Raw genomic sequence first — 20,773 nt, forward strand, 5'->3', positions numbered from 1 at the left:
TTTACACCTTTATTTAACTAGGCAAATCAGTTAAGAACACATTCTTATTTTCAATGACGGCCTAGGAACGGTTGATTAACTGCCTTGTTCAGGGGCAGAACGACAGATTTTTACCTTGTCAGCTTGGGGATTCAATCTTGCAACCTTACGGTTAACTAGTCCAACGCTCTAACCACCTGCTTTACATTGCACTCCACGAGGAGCCTGCCTGTTACGCGAATGCAGTAAGAAGCCAAGGTAAGTTGCTAGCTAGCATTAAACTTAACTCAAAAAAAACAATCATAATCACTAGTTAACTACACATGGTTGATGATATTACTAGTTTATCTAGCCTGTCCTGCATTGCAGTCTTCCCTGTGGCTCAGTTGGTAGAGCATGGTGTGTGCAACGCCAGGGTTGTGGGTTCGATTCCCACGGGGGGCCAGTACAAAAATAAAAATGAAATGTATGCATTCACTACTGTAAGTCACTCTGGATAAGAGCGTCTGCTAAATGACTAAAATATATTTTTTTTAAATGTAAATGATGCGGTGCACATTCGCGAAAAAGGACTGTCATTGCTCCAACGTGTACCTAACCATAAACATCAATGTCTTTCTTAAAATCAATACACAAGTATATATTTTTTAAACCTGCATATTTAGCTAAAAGAAAACCAGGTTAGCAGGCAACATTAACCAGGTGAAATTGTGTCACTTCTCTTCCGTTCATTGTGCGCAGAGTCAGGGTATATGCAACAGTTTGGGCCGCCTGGCTCGTTGTGAACTAATTTGCCAGAATTTTACGTAATTATGACATAACATTGAAGGTTGTGCAATGTAACAGGAATATTTAGACTTAGGGATGCCATCCGTTAGATAAAATACAGAACGGTTCCGTATTTCACTGAAAGAAAAAACATTTTGTTTTCGAGATGATGTTCTGGATTCGACCATATTAATGACCCAAGGCTCGTATTTCTGTGTGTTTATTATATTATAATTAAGTCTATGATTTGATAGAGCAGTCTGACTGAGCAGTGGTAGGCACCAGCAGGCTCGTAAGCGTTCATTCAAACAGCACTTTCGTGCGTTTTGCCAGCAGCTCTTCGCAATGCTTCAAGCATTGCGCTGTTTATGACTTCAAGCCTATCAACTCCCAAGATTAGGCTGGTGTAACCGATGTGAAATGGCTAGCTAGTTAGCGGGGTGCGCGCTAATAGCGTTTCAAACGTCACTCGCTCTGAGACTTGGAGTAGTTGTTCCCCTTGCTCTGCATGGGTAACGCTGCTTCGAGGGTGGCTGTTGTCGATGTGTTCCTGGTTCGAGCCCAGGTAGGAGCGAGGAGAGGGACGGAAGCTATACTGTTACACTGGCAATACTAAAGTGCCTATAAGAACATCCAATAGTCAAAGGTATATGAAATACAAATCGTATAGAGAGAAATAGTCCTATAATTCCTATAATAACTACCACCTAAAACTTCTTACCTGGGAATATTGAAGACTCATGTTAAAAGGAACCACCAGCTTTCATATGTTCTCACATTCTGAGCAAGGCACTTAAACATTAGCTTTCTTACATGGCACATATTGCACTTTTACTTTCTTCTCCAACACTTTGTTTTTGCAATATTTAAACCAAATTGAACATGTTTCATTATTTATTTGAGGCTAAATTGATTTTATTGATGTATTATATTAAGTTAAAATAAGTGTTCATTCAGTATTGTTGTAATTGTCATTATTACAAATAAATAAAAAAAATACAAAAAAATACAAAAAGAGAATAAAATAAATAAAATCGGCTGATTAATCGGTATTGGCCCGGTTTTGTCCTCCAATAATCGGTATCGGCGTTGAAAAATCATAATCATAATTGGTGACATGAAATACGCGTTAAAGTGTAATCAATGTGTAATAACTACGTAATAAAAGTATTATGTGATGTAGTCAAATTCAGGTCGTCATTGGCCAACTATGGAACACCGTTTGGGTCTTTGCATGTCAAAAAAGATACAAGTCAAATAACATTATTTGACATGTCAAATAAGCTTGCTGACCAATCAGCACCTGAATATGAATGTACATCACATAATTTAACGCGATAAACATTTTTACGTAGTTATTACACAATGATTACACTATCACTCATATTTCATATGGCAAAACGATTCATCCATAAGTATGCTATGATGCTGGTAAAGTTGTCTTGCGCACCTACAGTGCTGGTCATAAAGAAAGCTAGCTAGCTGATGGATGCAAACAATGTTCTTCCCCAAAAACATAGCAAAAATACATAATCTGTTTCAGTAGCTATAGTTACCTAGCTAACTACACTGCTCAAAAAAATAAAGGGAACACTTAAACAACAATGTAACTCCAAGTCAATCACACTTCTGTGAAATCAAACTGTCCACTTAGGAAGCAACACTGATTGACAATAAATTTCACTTGCTGTTGTGCAAATGGAATAGACAACAGGTGGAAATTATAGGCAATTAGCAAGACACCCCCAATAAAGGAGTGGTTCTGCAGGTGGGGACCACAGACCACTTCTCAGTTCCTATACTTCCTGGCTGATGTTTTGGTCACTTTTGAATGCTGGCGGTGCTTTCACTCTAGTGGTAGCATGAGACGGAGTCTACAACCCACACAAGTGGCTCAGGTAGTGCAACTCATCCAAGATGGCACATCAATGCGAGCTGTGGCAAGAAGGTTTGCTGTGTCTGTCAGCGTAGTGTCCAGAGCATGGAGGCGCTACCAGGAGACAGGCCAGTACATCAGGAAACGTGGAGGAGGCCGTAGGAAGGCAACAACCCAGCAGCAGGACCGCTACCTCCGCCTTTGTGCAAGGAGGAGCAGGAGAAGCACTGCCAGAGCCCTGCAAAATGACCTCCAGCAGGCCACAAATGTGCATGTGTCTGCTCAAACGGTCATAAACATACTCCATGAGGGTGGTATGAGGGCCCGACGTCCACAGATGGGGGTTGTGCTTACAGCCCAACACCGTGCAGGACGTTTGGCATTTGCCAGAGAACACCAAGATTGGCAAATTCGCCACTGGCACCCTGTGCTCTTCACAGATGAAAGCAGGTTCACACTGAGCACGTGACAAACGTGACAGAGACGCCGTGGAGAACGTTCTGCTGCCTGCATCATCCTCCAGCATGACCGGTTTGGCGGTGGGTCAGTCATGGTGTGGGGTGGCATTTCTTGGGGGGGGGGGGGGGGGGGGGGGGGGGTCGCACAGCCCTCCATGTGCTCGCCAGAGGTAGCCTGACTGCCATTAGGTACCGAGATGAGATCCTCAGACCCCTTGTGAGACCATATGCTGGTGCGGTTGGCCCTGGGTTCCTCCTAATGCAAGACAATGCTAGACCTCATGTGGCTGGAGTGTGTCAGCAGTTCCTGCAAGAGGAAGGCATTGCTGCTATGGACTGGCCCGCCCGTTCCCCAGACCTGAATCGAATTGAGCACATCTGGGACATCATGTCTCGCTCCATCCACCAACGCCACATTGCACCACAGACTGTCCAGGAGTTGGCGGATGCTTTAGTCCAGGTCTGGGAGGAGATCCCTCAGGAGACCATCCACCACCTCATCAGGAGCATGCCCAGGCGTTGTAGGGAGGTCATACAGGCACGTGGAGGCCACACACACTACTGAGCCTCATTTTGACTTGTTTTAAGGACATTACATCAAAGTTGGATCAGCCTGTAGTGTGGTTTTCCACTTTAATTTTGAGTGTGACTCCAAATACAGACCTCCATGGGTTGATAAATTGGATTTCCATTGATTATTTTTGTGTGATTTTGTTGTCAGCACATTCAACTATGTAAAGAAAAAAGTATTTAATAAGATTATTTCTTTCATTCAGATCTAGGAAGTGTTGTTTAAGTGTTCCCTTTATATTTTTGAGCAGTATATATAGCTAGGTGTCGTCATCTAAAATAACCCTAATTTATAAGACAATTCGTATTTGATTAATGTCGGGGGTCGGACCAATCTATGTGACGCAGGCCACAATACGGATTAGCATAATAGTGGACTTTGCGGTTAGCCTTCAAAATAAAAGTGTCATTGACAGTGATGCAAATGAATACAAATAGTAGAATTATGCCATAATTGAATAGGTCATGCTAAACGAGGTTAGAATGTTATATAAAAATCAACAACAGACAATAATTTATAAATTTGACAAAAATCTGTTATAATCACACTGGAGGCATACTTATTTCACTGTACAGCCTTACCTATGGATTGTGGATCAATGACATGGGGTATCAGTCTACTCAGTGACACCCAGAGAACATTAGCGTCGTAGCTCTTATTGTGGGACTCTGAAACAACTGAATTGAGCCACATGTATTGTCAACTTATGTGTATTGAACACTATTCCAGAGGAAAAACAATACTGCGTGGATGTTTTGGGAGTCTGATAACTCTGAGGAGGACGTTGGGAAAAAATATCTTGGGTATTGAGTAGACTGATACCCAATTGCATTGATCCCCAATCTTGAGGTAAAGATGTACAGTGCAATATGAATGTCAATAGGCTGAGTGGGGAGGTGATTTCACAGTCCCGCGATAAGAACTACAAAGCTAATATTGGCGTAAACTCTTCACAGTTGTGTTCTGTGGGTGTCACCGAGTGGACTGATAACCCATTTCATTGCTTCACATTCCAACCTTGTTTAACATGATCTAGTCTAAATATGGCACGAGTCCACCAATTGTAACCGTCAGCATCACTTTCAAATGGGTACATTTATTTTGAAGGCAAACCGCAAATTCCACTATTGTGCCTAATTCTTATTGTGGCTAGCTTCACTCACTGGCTGCTTATAACGTTAGCTTTGGGCAACAGGGTTTAAGTAGCTGGCTAGCTATTTATTTTAATGAACTGAAGCTCAATTTCAATAGGCGACATCCTGGCTGCTGACATTACCATTATTAGCTGACACATATCACCAGATACACCAACAGCTTGTCTGTTATTTGACGCAAAGACCCAATCGGCGTTCGTCAACAAGCTCAGATAGTGTTATGTGAAGTATCTTTCTGACACTCAAAGACCGAAACGAGATTCCAGATGCTGCGTCAAAGACAAGTGGGAACTCGGAAAAAACGATCACGAATTGAGAATAATCATTTTTTTTTACCGGAATTCGGACATTCCGACCTGAAGATCCCCGACGTCATGATTTTACATCGTTTTTTTCCGAGTTCCCAGTTTTCTTGAAAGCACCAATAATCGAACCCCTCCCTTGTTAGAGTCAATGTTAGAGTTGAACCGCTAGGGCCAAAAAGAGTTCGATTTACAACTAAAATATATCGTTTTTGCAACGAACAGTCAAAATGAACACCAGAATTTACGTGTTTCTCTTTAACTAAGCCTAAAACATGTTTTTTTCAATATGAAAGTTACTCAAATAATTCAACTTCCAGTTGTTTACTAGCTAGCTAGTTAGCAGTCTAGCTAGTAGCTAATTAACGTTGGCTAACTAACATTAACGAACTAACGTGTTAACTAGCTAACGTTAGCTAGCTAGTCATAACCACTAGTTACAGGAGGCTATTCGTCACCAATTAGCTAGCAAGCATAGACAGTTCGACGACTTCCTGGCTGCTGACATTACCATTATTAGCTGACACATATCACCAGATACACCAACAGCTTGTCTGTTATCAAGTTAGCCCATTCAATACTAAACGGTAATGGGACGATGGATAAACCGCCTTGGGTTCTCGAGAAGTACTATCAAGTCATCACATCCTGCATCATCCGTGAATATAAAACGTGGAGAGCAGCCAGATTACATTATTTTAGCTAATAGCTAGCTTGCTACATTTAGCTAGCTAGCTAGCCAATGATTATTCACAGGTCAACAAACAATTTTCTTTGTCATTACCGGAAGATTCATAATCCTGGCTTCGCCCTTCCAACTGTTTAACGATTCTTCTGGTTATAAAGAAGGTTTGTCTAGAATCTAGATCGTATCCTCTTTGTCCTTTCGTTATTCCACTGAAGTTGTTAAAGCCAGAGAGGAAGAGGCTAGGCGAGAGGTTTTACTCCGCCCAAAATCTGCCCACGAAGTGAAGAGTTTTTGCATGGAGGTCAATGAGAGAGTGTTGAATTTGGTCAACAAAAAAATGTAATAGCTTATTTGATCAATATACACTCAACATAAATATGAACGCAACATGTAAAGTGTTGATTTCATGAGCTGAAATAAAAGATCCCAGAAATGTTCTGTAAACACAAAAAGCTTATTTGACTCAAAGGTTGTGCACATATTTGTTTACATCCCTGTTGGTGACCATTTGTCCTTTGCCAAGATAATCCATCAACCTGGTAGGTGTGGCATATCAAGAAGCTGATTAAACAGCATGGTCATTACACAGGTGCACTTTGTGCTTGGGACAAAAGACCACTAAAATGTGCAGTTTTGCCACAACACAATGACACAGATGTATCAAGTTGAGGGAGCGTGCAATTGGATTACTGACGGCAGGAATATTCACCAGAGCTGTTTCCAGATAATTTAATGTTCATTTCTCTACCATAAGCCACCAAAGTCATTTTAGAGAATTTGGTAGTACGTCCAACCGGCCTTACAACTGCAGACCACGTGTAAACACACCAGCCCAAGACCTCCACATCCGGCTTCTTCCCCTGCGGGTTTGTCTGAGACCAGCCACCCAGACAGCTGTTGAAACTGAGTTTGCACAACCAAAGAATTTCTGCACAAACTGTCAGAAACCGTCTTAGGGAAGGTAATCTGTGTGCTCGTCGTCCTCACCAGGGTCATAACTGACTTCAGTGGTCAAATGCTCACCTTCGATGGCCACTGTCATACATGAGAAGTGTGCTCTTCACAGATTAATTCCGGTTTCAACTGGGCAGGGCAGATGGCGTTGTGTGGGTGAGCGGTTTACTGATGTCAACGTTGTGAACAGAGTGCCCCATGATGGTGGTGGGGTTATGGTATGGGCAGGCATAAGCATAAGCTACGGACAACGAACACAATTGCATTTTATCGGTGGCAATTTAAATGGACAGACATACCATCACGAGATCCTGGGGTCCATTGTCGTGCCATTCATCCTCTGCCATCACCTCATATTTCAGAATGATAATGCACGTCCCAAGGATCTGTACACAATTCCTGGAAGATGAAAATGTCCCAGTTCCTCCATGGCCTGCATACTCACCAGACATGTCACCACCCATTGAGCATGTTTGGCATGCTCTGGATCGATGTGTACGACAGCGTGTTCCAGTTCCCGCCAATATTCAGCAACTTCGCCCAGCCATTGAAGAGGAGTGGGACAACATTCCACAGGCCACAATCAACGGCCTGATCAACTCAATGCGAAGGAGATGTGTCTCACTGCATGAGGCAAATGATGGTCACACCAGATACTGACTGTTTTTATGATCTACACCCCTACTTTTTTAAAGGTATCTGTGACCAACAGATGCATATCTGTATTCCCAGTCATTTGAAATCCATAGATTTGGGCCTAATAAATTCATTTCAATTGACTGATTTTCTTATATGAACTATAACTCAGTAAAATCTTTGACATTCTTGCATATTGAGTTTATATTTTTGTCCAGTGTAAGTTTAGTAATGTTAATTAATGAATGTTGTTATGAATGCATTGATATATGTGGACGCATATGGCATTTTGGCAACTTTAAAAAAGAATGACTTTATATTAGAGCCTGTTGTCATAGAGAGAGGACTCATCATGGATATAACCCATTTTTTGCATGGCATTTAAATTGAGGTCTTCCACCATTTTAAAGTAGTCAACTGGGTGGGGATTCCTATGAGCTGTGAGCAATCAGCCAATGAAGAAGAAAATGTACTACTTTAAAATGGATAAAGCCTCAATGGCGCTGCCCATGCTGTTTCCGACACTGTAATGGCACAGATACAAAGATGAGTCCTCTATCTATCTCTATGGCCTGTTGGTCACATATCTACCCTCTCATTGGCTAGAATGGTCCCACCTGATCTCACCTCCCATCTGCCTTCCATCTTTGAGGATATATAATTCCATTGTTAGAGCGGTCACTTGACTATCTTCTCAATATAATAGACAATCTTTGTTAAAACTCAGTGCAGGTTTCACTCCTGCATCCATCTTGGATCTATCACTCAATCTGGTGGATTCACAACCGTCCTTGTTAGGGAGTAATTGTAGAGTGCAATTTCTGATATAGGCATTTATTTATATCAAGTTATACACATTAATGCTCGCCATTGGTCCGTGGCTGTTTCTTTTAAGTGCATGTGTTTTTATCAACGAAGAAGAAAGCTGCAGTTAGAATAGATTTCGACAATGTTGGTAAGTTCTTCCACATAAGCAATATCTTTGGTACTTCTCAACGTGTTCAATAAGACACTTTACTATATCCAATTGTTTCGACATAATCGGATAGCTACAGACATGCACAGCATGAACATGCAAGATAGTGCCGACAGACATGGTTGCCATGTTCCTAGCTCTTAGCCAACTTTGCAGTATTATAATATTTTGGGGTGTTATTTCTTACATTATTTGCTCATAACGTTTCTTGCATTGTTACAATAAAGTAGAAGAGCTCAGGGTAAGAATCTCCTTCCAGAGAGACATCAGGGACTGTAACATACTCTGTTTCACAGAATCATGGCTCTCTCCGGACATACTGTCCCCATCCATACAGCCAGCAGTGTTCTCCATACATCATGGGGACAGGAAGAAATAACTGCGAGAAAAAGAAAGGGGATGTTTCATGATTAACTACTCATGGTGTGATTGTGGTAATGTACAGGAACTCAAGTCCTTTTCTTCTCCCGATCTGGAATACCTCGCTATCAAATGCTGACCGCATTACCACCCAAAATAATTGTTTTCGGTCATCGTCTCGGCCGTGTATATTCCCCCTCAAGCTGACACCATGAGGGTTCTCAAGGAACTACACTAGACTTGTGCAAAATGGAAAATGTGTCTCCTGAGCCCATATTTATTCTAGCTGGAGACTTTAATAATGCAAATCTGAGGAAAATGCTACCAAAGTTTTATCAACACATCTCTTATGCTACTCGCTCATCGAGAACTCTTGACTATTGCCCTCCCCGCCCTCCCTTCGACAAATCAGATCACGGCTCCATTCTGCTGACCAATCGGAATCTTTGCAAGATTGTTTTGATCACATGGACTGGGATATCTTCCGGGTTGACTCTGAGAAAAGCATTGACATACAGTTGAAGTTGGAAGTTTACATACACTTAGGTTGGAGTCATGTAAACTAGTTTTTCAACAACTCCACAAATTTCTTGTTAACAAACTATAGTTTCGGCAAGTCGGTTAGGACATCTACTTTGTGCATGACACAAGTCATTTTTCCAACAATTGTTTACAGACAATTTCACTTATACAGTGGGGGGGAAAAAAGTATTTGATCGCCTGCTGATTTTGTACGTTTGCCCACTTACAAAGAAAGGATCAGTGTACAAAGAAATGATCAGTGTATAATTTTAATAGTAGGTTTATTTGAACAGTGAGAGACAGAATAACAACAAAAAAATCCAGAAAAACGCATGTCAAAAATTTTATAAAATGATTTGCATTTTAATGAGGGAAATAAGTATTTGACCACTCTGCAAAACATGACTTAGTACTTGGTGGCAAAACCCTTCTTGGCAATCACAGAGGTCAGACGTTTCTTGTAGTTGGCCACCAGGTTTGCACACATCTCAGGAGGGATTTTGTCCCACTCCTCTTTGCAGATCTTCTCCAAGTCATTAAGGTTTCGAGGCTGACGTTTGGCAACTCGAACCTTCAGCTCCCTCCACAGATTTTCTATGGGATTAAGGTCTAGAGACTGGCTAGGCCACTCCAGGACCTTAATGTGCTTCTTCTTGAGCCACTCCTTTGTTGCCTTGGCCGTGTGTTTTGGGTCATTGTCATGCTGGAATACCCATCCACGACCCATTTTCAATGCCCTGGCTGAGGGAAGGAGGTTCTCACCCAAGATTTGACGGTACATGGCCCTGTCCATCGTCCCTTTGATGCGGTGAAGTTGTCCTGTCCCCTTAGCAGAAAAACACCCCCAAAGCATAATGTTTCCACCTCCATGTTTGACGGTGGGGATGGTGTTTATATGAATTGGCTAGCTAGCTAACTTCAGTTAGCAGGGATCTAGCTAGCCAGTTTGAGTTTAAACATTATCCACAGCAAGCTGGCTAATGTTACATCCTATCAAACCAAATATTCCTCTCTATGACATTACATATTAGGGAGAGGCTATGGATTTAGCTAGTTACATCACAGTATCATAGCTAGCTTGCTACTCCCCACACACCAGTCATAGCCATCATGTTGTACGTTTGTTGTATGTAATTCATTCCTTGCCATCTTGCGCAATATTATCGAATGCAGTAGAAGTTTGCACCAACTTTATGGAAGCCCATTTGCACTCCTATGCCAAGCAAGTGATCGTGCATTGCAGATTGACAACATGTCCACAACACATGGCAGCTGCGGGTAGACCACATCTTGTTGTCTCTGGGCAATTGTACATCATTGGCAAAAGTGGGCATGTAAGTAATCCATACTTGTCGTGATGCACTCAGTTCCAAATGTCGTTTTGGACAAGACTGACTTTATGGCCAAAATTCTCCTGAGCCCTAGGACCATGCCTCAGGACTATCTGGCCTGATGACTCCTTGCTGTCCCCAGTCCATCTGGCCGTGCTGCTGCTCCAGTTTCAACTGTTTTGCCTGCAGCTATGGAACCCTGACCTGTTCACCAGACGTGCTACCTGTCCCAGACCTGCTGTTTTCAACTCTCTAGAGACAGCAGAAGCAGTAGAGATACTCTCAATGACCGGCTGCACCCTCGATAACTACTGTGATTATTATTATTTGACCATGCTGGTCATTTATGAACATTTGAACATCTTGGCCATGTTCTGTTATAATCTCCACCCGGCACAGCCAGAAGAGGACTGGCCAGCCCTCATAGCCTGGTTCCTCTCTAGGTTTCTTCCTAGGTTCTGGTCTTTCTAGGGAGTTTTTCCTAGCCACCGTGCTTCTACACCTGCATTGCTTGCTGTTTGTGGTTTTAGGCTGGGTTTCTGTACAGCACTTTGAGATATCAGCTGATCTATGAAGGGCTATATAAATACGTTTGATTTGACTTAGTTTTACTAGCATTTAAAAGCATTTGGAGGCCACGGAAGGAGTGTTATTGAAATGATCGATTATCGTAGATTTATCGGTGGTGACAGTGTTTCCTATCCTCAGTGCAGTGGGCAGCTGGGAGGAGGTGCTCTTATTCTCCATGGACTTTAGTGTCCCAAAACCTTTTGGAATTAGTGCTACAGGAAGAAAATTTCTGTTTTGAAAAAGCTAGGCTTAGCTTTCCTAACTAACTGAGTATATTGGTTCATGACTTCCCTGAAAAGTTGCATATCGCGGTGGCTATTCGATGCTAATGCAGAACACCACAGGGTGTTTTTGTGCTGGTCAAGGGCAGTCAAGTCTGGGGTGAACCAAGGGCTATATCTGTTCTTAGTTCTACATTTGTAGAATGGGGCAAGCTTATTTAAAATGGAGAGGAAAGCACTTTTGAAGAGCATCCAGGCATCCTCTACTGACGGGATGAGGTCAATATCCTTCCAGGATACCCGGGCCAGGTCGACTAGAAAGGCCTGCTTGCGGAAGTGTTATAGGGAGCATTTGACAGTGATGAGGGGGGGTTGTTTGACCGCGGACCCAGTATGCATGCAGGCAATAAGGCAGTGATTGCTGAGATCCTGGTTGAAAACAGCAGAGGTGTATTTAGAGGGCAGGTTGGTCAGGATGATATCTAAGAGGGTGCCCATGGTTATGGATTTAGGGTTGTACCTGGTAGGTTCCTTGATAATTTGTGTGAGATTGAGGGCATCTAGCTTAGATTGTAGGACCGTCGAGGTGTTAAGTATGTCCCAGTTTAGGTCACCTAACAGCACGAGCTCTGAAGATAGATGGGGGGCGATCAATTCACATATGGTGTCCAGGGCACAACTGGGGGCTGAGGGGGTCTATAGCAAGCGGCAACGGTGAGAGATTTGTTTATGGAAAGGTGGATTTTTTTTAAAGTAGAAGCTCGAGTTGTTTGGGCACAGACCTGGATAGTATGACAGAACTATGCAGGCCATCTCTGCAGTAGATTGCAACTCTGCCCCCTTTGGCAGTTCTATCTTGCCGGAAAATGTTATAGTTAGGGATGGAAATTTCAGGATTTTTGGTAGCCTTTCTAAGGCAGGATTCAGACACGGATAGGACATCCAGGTTGGTGGAGTGTGCTAAAGCAGTGAATAAAACAAACTTAGGGAGGAGGCTTCTAATGTTAACATGCATGAAACCAATGCTTTTACGGTTACAGAAGTCAACAAATGAGAGCGCCTGGGGAATGGGAGTGATGCTGGGGGAAAAGGGTTAATGTCTACATCACCAGAGGAACAAAGAAGGAGTAGGATAAGAGTACGGCTAAAGGCTAAAATAACTGGTCGTCTAGTGCGCTCGGAAAAGAGAGTAAAAGGAGCAGGTTTCTGGGCGCGGAAACATAGATTCAAGGCATAATGTACATACAAGGGTATGGTAGGATGTGAGTACAGTGGAGGTAATTCTAGACATTGAGTGACGATGAGAGAGGTTTTGTCTCTAGAGGCACCATTTAAGCCAGGTGCGGTCGCCGCATGTGTGGGGGGTGGAACATAAGGGCTAGCTAAGGCATATTGAGCAGGGCTGGAGGCTCTACAGTGAAATAAGACAAATATGACTTACCAAAACAGCAATAGACAAGGCATATTGACATAGATGGGACTTCATCAACTCCAGGTGTGCTGTCCAGAGGAGGTTGGTTGCACCTTATTTGGGGAGAACGACTCATGGTAGTGACAGGACCGGAATTAGTGGAATGGGCTGAAATACATCAAACACATGGTTTTCAGGTGTTTGATGGCATTCCATTTGCTCCGTTCCAGCCATTATTATAAGCCGTTCTTGCCTCTGCTGCCTCCTTTGGTGCTGTCATGTGCCTTCTTCTAAGGAGTGGCTTCTGTCCGGCCACTCTCCCATAAAGCGCAGTTTGGTGAAGTGCTGTAGAGCCTGTTGTCCTTCTGGCAGGTCTCAGCCAAGTTCTGTCATTGGGTTATTGGTCACCACCCTGACCAAGGTCCTTCTTGTCTGGTTGCTCAGTTTGGTCGGATGGCCAGCTCTAGGCAGAGAGCTGGGTAGTTCCATATTTTTTTCAATTTCCCAATGAAGGAGACCACTGTGCTCAAAAACTTTCAACACTACAGAAATTGTTTTATTCGTGATCAAAAATATGCTAAAATATAAAAATCAGACAGGTGGCAAATACTTTTTCACAGCACTGTATATGCCTTGTCACAATTCTATCTCGGAGAGCTATGGACTTTTCCTTGGACTTGATGGTATATAAACATGTAAAGTGTTGGTTCCATTTTTTCATGGGCTGAACTAGAAGATACCAGAAAATGTCCATAACGCACAAAAAGCTTATTTCTCTCACATTCTGTGCACACATTTGTTTTCATCCTTGTTAGTGAGCATTTCTCATTTGCCAAAATAACCCATCCACCTGACAGGTGTGGCATATCAAAAAACAGATTAAACAGCAGACCATTTAACCACGCCAGCCTGGCTTCATCACCTGCGGGATCATCTGAGGTGTGGGAGGGGGGTGCTGTGGAGTATTTCTGCCTTTAATAAAGCACTTTTTGGGGGAAAAACTCATTCTGATTAGCTGGGACTGGCTCCCAAGTGGGTGGACCCATGCCCTTCCAGGCCCAACCATGGCTGTGCCCCTGAACAGTCTTGTAAAATCCATAGATTAGGGCTGAATTTCCTTCTATGAACTCAGTAAAATCTTTGAAATTGTGTTTATTTTTGTTCAGTATAGTTTCTGTTCTGACATGCACTGTCAACAGTGGGACCTTATATAGACATGTGTGTTTCTTTCTAAATCATGTCCAAACAATTGACTTGGCCACAGGTGGACTCCAGTCAAGTTGTAGCGATATCTCAAGGATGATCAAAGGAAATTGATCAAAGTTGTGTGAATATTTACACTACCGTTCAAAAGTTTGGGGTCACTTAGAAATGTCCTTGTTTTTGAAAGAAGGCCTGCTTCCCGGAGTCGCCTCTCACTGTTGACGTTGAGACTGGTGTTTTGCGGGTACTATTTAATGAAGCTGCCAGTTGAGGACTTGTGAGCCGTCTGTTTCTCAAACTAGACACTCTAATGTACTTGTCATCTTGCTCAGTTGTGCACTGGGGCCTCCCACTCCTCTTTCTATTCTGGTTAGAGACAGTTTGCGCTGTTCTGTGAAGGGAGTATTATACAGCGTTGTATGAGATCTTCAGTTTCTTGGCAATTTCTCGCATGGAATAGCCTTCATTTCTCAGAACAAAAAGGGACTGACGAGTTTCGGAAGAAAGATCTTTGTTTCTGGCCATTTTGAGCCTGTAATCAAACCCACAAATGCTGATGCTCCAGATACTCAACTAGTCTAAAGAAGACCAGTTTTATTGCTTCTTTAATCAGAACAACAGTTTTCAGCTGTGCTAACATAATTGCAAAAGGTTTTTTTAATGACCAATTAGCATTTTAAAATTATAAACTTGGATTAGCTAACACAACGTGCCATTGGAACACAGGAGTGATGGTTGCTGTTAATGGGCCTCTGTACGCCTATGTAGATATTCCAGTAAACATCAGACGTTTCCAGCTACAATAGTCATTTACAACATTAACAATGTCTACACTGTATTTTTGATCAATTTGATGTTATTTTAATGGACAAAAGAAATAAATCTTTCAAAAACAAGGACAGAAAATCATGGGTATTAATATGGAGTTGGTCGCCACCCTTTGCTGCTATAACAGCCTCCACTCTTCTGGGAATGCTTTCCACTAGATGTTGAAACATTGCTGCAGGGACTTGCTTCCATTCAGCCACGAGCATACGTGATGTTGGGCGATTAGGCCTTGTTCGCAGTCGGCATTCCAATTCATCCCAAAGGTGTTTGATGGGGTTGAAGTCACTGCTCTGTGCAGGCAAGTCAAGTTCTTCCACACCGATCTCGACAAACCATTTCTGTATGGACCTTGCTTTGTGCACTGGGGCATTGTCATGCTGAAACCGGAAAAGGCTTTCCCTAAACTGTTGCCACAAAGTTGGAAGCACAGAATCGTCTAGAACATGCCTGTGCAAAGGCCGGCCTGGGGGCCGTATGCGGCCCCCGACCTGATTCAATACGGTCCGCGGAATCATGCTCAGATCACATAAAGAATTTGCGAAGGTAAAGTTTTTTAAAATGTATTTGTTATTCAAATTAAAATCCCAATGAATACTCGCCTTTGTGTAATGATTTAACTCCCACCGCTTGTGGGACATTTATTTTGAAGGCACATATCAAATCAAATCAAATCAAATCAAATGTATTTATATAGCCCTTCGTACATCAGCTGATATCTCAAAGTGCTGTACAGAAACCCAGCCTAAAACCCCAAACAGCAAGCAATGCATGTGAAAGAAGCACGGTGGCTAGGAAAAACTCCCTAGGAAAAACTCCCTAGAAAGGCCAAAAACCTAGGAAGAAACCTAGAGAGGAACCAGGCTATGAGGGGTGGCCAGTCCTCTTCTGGCTGTGCCGGGTGGATATTATAACAGAACATGGTCAAGATGTTAAAATGTTCATAAATGACCAACATGGTCAAATAATAATAATCATAGTAGTTGTCGAGGGTGCAACAAGCACATCCGGTGAACAGGTCAGGGTTCCATAGCCGCAGGCAGAACAGTTGAAACTGGAGCAGCAGCACGGCCAGGTGGACTGGGGACAGCAAGGAGTCATCATGCCAGGTAGTCCTGAGGCATGGTCCTAGGGCTCAGGTCCTCCGAGAGAAAGAAAGAGAGAATTAGAGAGAGCATATTTAAATTCACACAGGACACCGGATAAGACGAGAAATACTCCAGATGTAACAGACTGACCCTAGCCCCCCGACACATAAACTACTGCAGCATAAATACTGGAGGCTGAGACAGGAGGGATCAGGAGACATATATACTGCTCAAAAAAATAAAGGGAACACTTAAACAACATATCCTAGATCTGAATGAAAGAAATAATCTTATTAAATACTTTTTTCTTTACATAGTTGAATGTGCTGACAACAAAGCTGGGACTGAGTTTTGAAAAGTTATCCAGTGTGACCACTGATGGGTGCCCAACCTTGACAGGAAAAAACATTTGCCTTTTGAAATAGATACAAGATCAAGTAGCGGAGCTGAACCCAGATCAGAAAATTATTTTCCTGCGTTGTATTATTCATCAGGAGGTGCTCTGTAAATGTGTTCTGAAAATAGCCATGTTGTGGATACAGTCACTGAAGTGGTAAACTTCATAAGAGCAAAATCATTAAACCACAGGCAGTTTGTCTCACTGTTGGAAGAGACAGAGTCGGGTCATGCAGATCTCCCCTACCACACAAATGTGAGATGGCTGAGTTTGGTGTTTAAAAAGGCGTGGGACCTGAAGCCGGAGATTGCTGAGTTTTTGCAAATAAATGGAAAATATGTGGATTTCCCTCAACTGCAAGATAAATAATGGTTGGCTGATTTTGCCTTCCCTATGGACATCATGGCCCTCATGAATGAACTAAATTCCAAACTACAAGGGAAGGGCCTTTTTGCACATTAGATGTACAGCCTTGTCAAAGCCTTCAAGGGAAAAGTACTCCTCCTGACCCGACAAGTAGAAGCCAACAATCTCACCCACCTTCCGACACTACTAGTCTGTTCCCTATCAGATGACCAGCGGGAGAAGTATGGTGAGTTTTGAGCGGTGAGTTTTCTCGTCATTTTGAGGATTTCAAAGTGTTGGAAAATGATATGCTGTTGGTTTCCTTTCCTTTCACCTTCAATGTGGATAACGCTCCCACTGACCTGCAACTTGAGCTTATCGATCTTCAGTCTGATGCAGTGATTGTTTTGAATAGTTCTCCAATGTCACTGATGAGTTTCTATACATCTCTCAATGAACAAAACTTTCCAAAGATTAGGAGCCATGCTCAGAAGATGTTTGTACTATTTGGGTCAACCTATGTATGTGAACAGACATTTTCAGTGATGAAATATAACAAGTCAAGGCACAGACTCTCACCTCTCAGCAATCCTGCGCATAGCGATGTCAGAAACTATACCTGACTTCACTGCTCTTGTCAATGCCCATCAGAGACTTCACTCCTCACACTGATTGAGTAGTTTAAATGTAATGTTGAGCTCTCTCTCTTTCTTGTGTTTTTTGTCCTTGGTGCTGAAGGCAGTGTATTTTTCCCTCCGCGTAGTTCATTGCATGTTTAATAATGGAAATACCTACCAAACGGAGAACATGGATGTGGTTTATTTCTGTGCGTGTTAAAAAGTTAAATAAGTAGCATATCTGGATGTGATTTACAGTAGATATATCTGTCAACACAGTCATACAGTGGCCTGCGAAAGTATTCACCCCCCTTGGCATTTTCCTATTTTGTTGCCTTACAACCTGGAATTAAAATGGATTTTTGGGTGGTTTGTATTGTTTGATTTTCACAACATGCCTACCACTTTGGCAAAATATTTTTTATCGTGAAACAAACAAGAAATATGTCACGACTTCGGCCGAAGTTGATGCCTCTCCTTGTTCGGGTGGTGTTCGGCGGTCGACATCACCGGTCTTCTAGCCATCGCTGATCCATTTGTAATTTTCCATTTGTTTTGTCTCGTTTTCCCACACACCTGGTTTTCATTTCCCAATTACTGGTCATGTATTTAACCCTCTGTTTCCCCCATGTCTTTGTGTGTAATTGTTATTTGTTCAGGTCGGTATGTTCTGGCTTGTTTGTACCGCTGTTTATCACCCATGCTTTCTGGCAACCGTTCTTTTTGCACTTTGTAAATTGTTTACTTTGTGCTGTCGAGTAAAGTGCGTTGTTTCACTCATCTCTGCTCTCCTGCGCCTGACTTTATACACCAGCTACACCCACCAACCGGACAAAATAAGACAAAACAAAATGAACTTGAGCGTGCATAACTATTCACACCCCCGAAGTCAATACTTTGTAGAGCCACCCTTTTGCAGCAATTACAGCTGCATGTCTCTTGGAGTATGTCTCTATTAGCTTGGCACATCTAGCCACTGGGATTTTTGCCCATTCTTCAAGGCAAAACTGCTCCAGCTCCTTCAAGTTGGATGGGTTCCACTGGTGTACAGCAATCTTTAAGTCATACTACAGATTCTCATTTGGATTGAGGTCTGGGCTTTGACTAGGCCATTCCAAGACATTTAAATGTTTGCACTTAAACCACTTAAGTGTTGCTGCAGCAGTATGCTGGGTGCTTATTGTCCGGCTTGAAGGTGATCCTCCATCCCAGTCTCAAATCTCTGGAAGACTGAAACAGGTTTCCCTTAAGAATTTCCCTGTATTTAGCACCATCCATCATTCCTTCAAATCTGACCAGTTTCCCAGTTGCTGCCGATGGAAAAACATCTCCACAGCATGATGCTGCCACCACCATGCTTCACTGTGGGGATGGTGTTCTCGGGGTGATGAGAGGTGTTGTGTTTGCGCCAGACATAGCGTTTTCCTAGATGGCCAAAAAGCTACATTTTAGTCTCATCTGACCAGAGTACCTTCTTCCATATGTTTGGGGAGTCTCCCACATGCCTTTTGGTGAACACCAAACATGTTTGCTTTTTTTCTGGACACTCTTCCGTAAAGCCCAGCTCTGTGGAGTGTACGGCTTAAAGTGGTCCTATGGACAGATAGTCCAATCTCCGCTGTGGAGCTTTGCAGCTCCTTCAGGGTTATCTTTGGTCTCTTTGTTGCCTCTCTGATTAATACCCTCCTTGCCTGGTCCGTGAGTTTTGGTGGGCGGCCCTCTCTTGGCAGGTTTGTGGTGCCATATTCTTTCTATTTTTTAATAATGGATTTAATGGTGCTCTGTGGGATGTTCAAAGTTTCTGATATTTTTTATAACCCAACCCTGATCTCTACTTCTCCACAACTTTGTCCCTGACCTGTTTGGAGAGCTCCTTGGTCTTCATGGTGCCGCTTGCTTGGTGGTGCCCCTTGCTTAGTGGTGTTGCAGACTCTGGGGCCTTTCAGAACAGGTGTATATGTACTGAGATCATGTTAGATTGCACACAGGTGGACTTTATTTAACTAACTATGTGACTTCTGAAGGTAATTGGTTGCACCAGATCTTATTTAGGGGCTTCCTAGCAAAGGGGGGGAATGCATATGCACGCACCACTTTCCGTTTATTTTTTTTATTTAAATGTTTTGAAACAAGTAATTTTTTTTCATTTAACTTCACCAATTTGGACTATTTTGTGTATGTCCATTACATGAAATTCAAATAAAAATCCATTTAAATTACAGGTTGTAATGCAACAAAATAGGAAAAACGCCAAGGGGGTGAATACTATAGCTAGGGATAGCATGCTAGCTAGCAAATTTTTATTGACCTTTATCAACTCCACTTTGAAATTCCCACACCCTTCGTTATTCTTCAGAGGTGGAACATAAACTAAGAATCAGTAGCTAGGTTTTTATCCAATTGGCGACAGATTATCAAGCGAATTTTCTAAAATATGCATAATGAAAATGTGCACATTTTCCCAACATTGGTGTGTTTCCACCGAACTCACTTGTTGCCGATAAAAATCATTGCGTGATGACGTAGTACACACATTTTATTTTTTGTTTAGGTTTTCATGTAGCAAATAAAAATCTAAAGTTCAATGTATATCCATCGTATTTTCAACTCTACCGATAGTTTTGTCAGACTGTTGTGTTAAATAGCAAATGTGCCTACTCTTGTCTTGGCATATGCACTCTAGCCAACAGTTTGCAGATACAGTGCGGGTAGGCTGTGCAGGGGTTGGTGTTTGAAAGCAACTTGGAATCAAAGGATCACCGGAACCACAGCGTAATCAGTGGGATCTCTTATTTTGCAACACACTACACATTTTGCAACACACTGTTTGAAAAACCACGTTATCAAACGAAGCTAAGGAAATCATTTATCACGTGATAATGTTACTTTGAAACGAGCAACGGTACTTGTGTCGGATCGGTACTGCTTTGAAAACAGCATCAGAACTCCGGTATCACTACATGACCAAAAACATCGTTTTTTCAACGTTTGCAAATGGCATATTTTTGACGTCCATAAAATACATATTTTCAACTTTCAGCACCTAAAATGCACCTGACATCAACGTCTGGAAAATACGTTTTTTTCAATGCTATTTTACTTACTGTGTTGTGCTTCCTGCCAAAAGGAGGTTATCGAGGAGGATAGGACCATTTGCCTACTTGACACACTTCTCGACCACTGGATCACTTATTGTTTTCCGGATCATGGAGGAGAGAGGACGGAGGACAGACTTTTGCCCAAACCAGAAAAGTCCCAGCTCTCTTCCTCTCCTTCTCTTCCTCTCATACTCCCTCTCTCCATGAGGAGAGGATATTGATCCAAGCACTAAGTGAGGCCTCTGTGTGAACTGAAAGACTGAAAGATTGTAATACAGTTTGACATGATTTGACTGGAACAATAAAGTTGGCTGCGACTTTGGTTGTTAAGTGACTTTGAATGTCTTGAAAAGCACTTAAAATAAAATGTGTTATTATGATTATTATAATGTGTCTGTTAATTGTTTCTGATGATACTGGAGA

The 20,773-nt window shown here is 42.4% G+C and overlaps 1 protein-coding gene across 3 annotated transcripts in view; it reads right to left on the minus strand.

Moving 5' to 3' along the window:
- The window catches only part of LOC106562918 (zinc finger FYVE domain-containing protein 16), a 60,641-nt gene extending 47,794 nt beyond the window's left edge, over positions 1 to 12,847 (minus strand). For 2 of the 3 annotated variants that reach the window (XM_014128020.3, XM_014128019.3), the window contains exon 1: positions 12,808 to 12,847. In XM_014128020.3, the coding sequence (XP_013983495.3) occupies positions 12,808 to 12,838 (31 nt within the window). In that variant the 5' untranslated portion in view covers positions 12,839 to 12,847. Of the gene's footprint in view, positions 1 to 5,892; positions 6,085 to 12,807 lie in introns of those variants that run through there. The other variant, XM_014128021.3, reaches the window with a different exon arrangement.
- Between the last annotated feature and the right edge of the window lie 7,926 nt (positions 12,848 to 20,773).

This window comes from Salmo salar, chromosome 11 (genome assembly GCF_965601325.2).
Source record: "Salmo salar chromosome 11, fSalSal1, whole genome shotgun sequence".
Taxonomy (NCBI): Eukaryota; Metazoa; Chordata; class Actinopteri; order Salmoniformes; family Salmonidae; genus Salmo; species Salmo salar.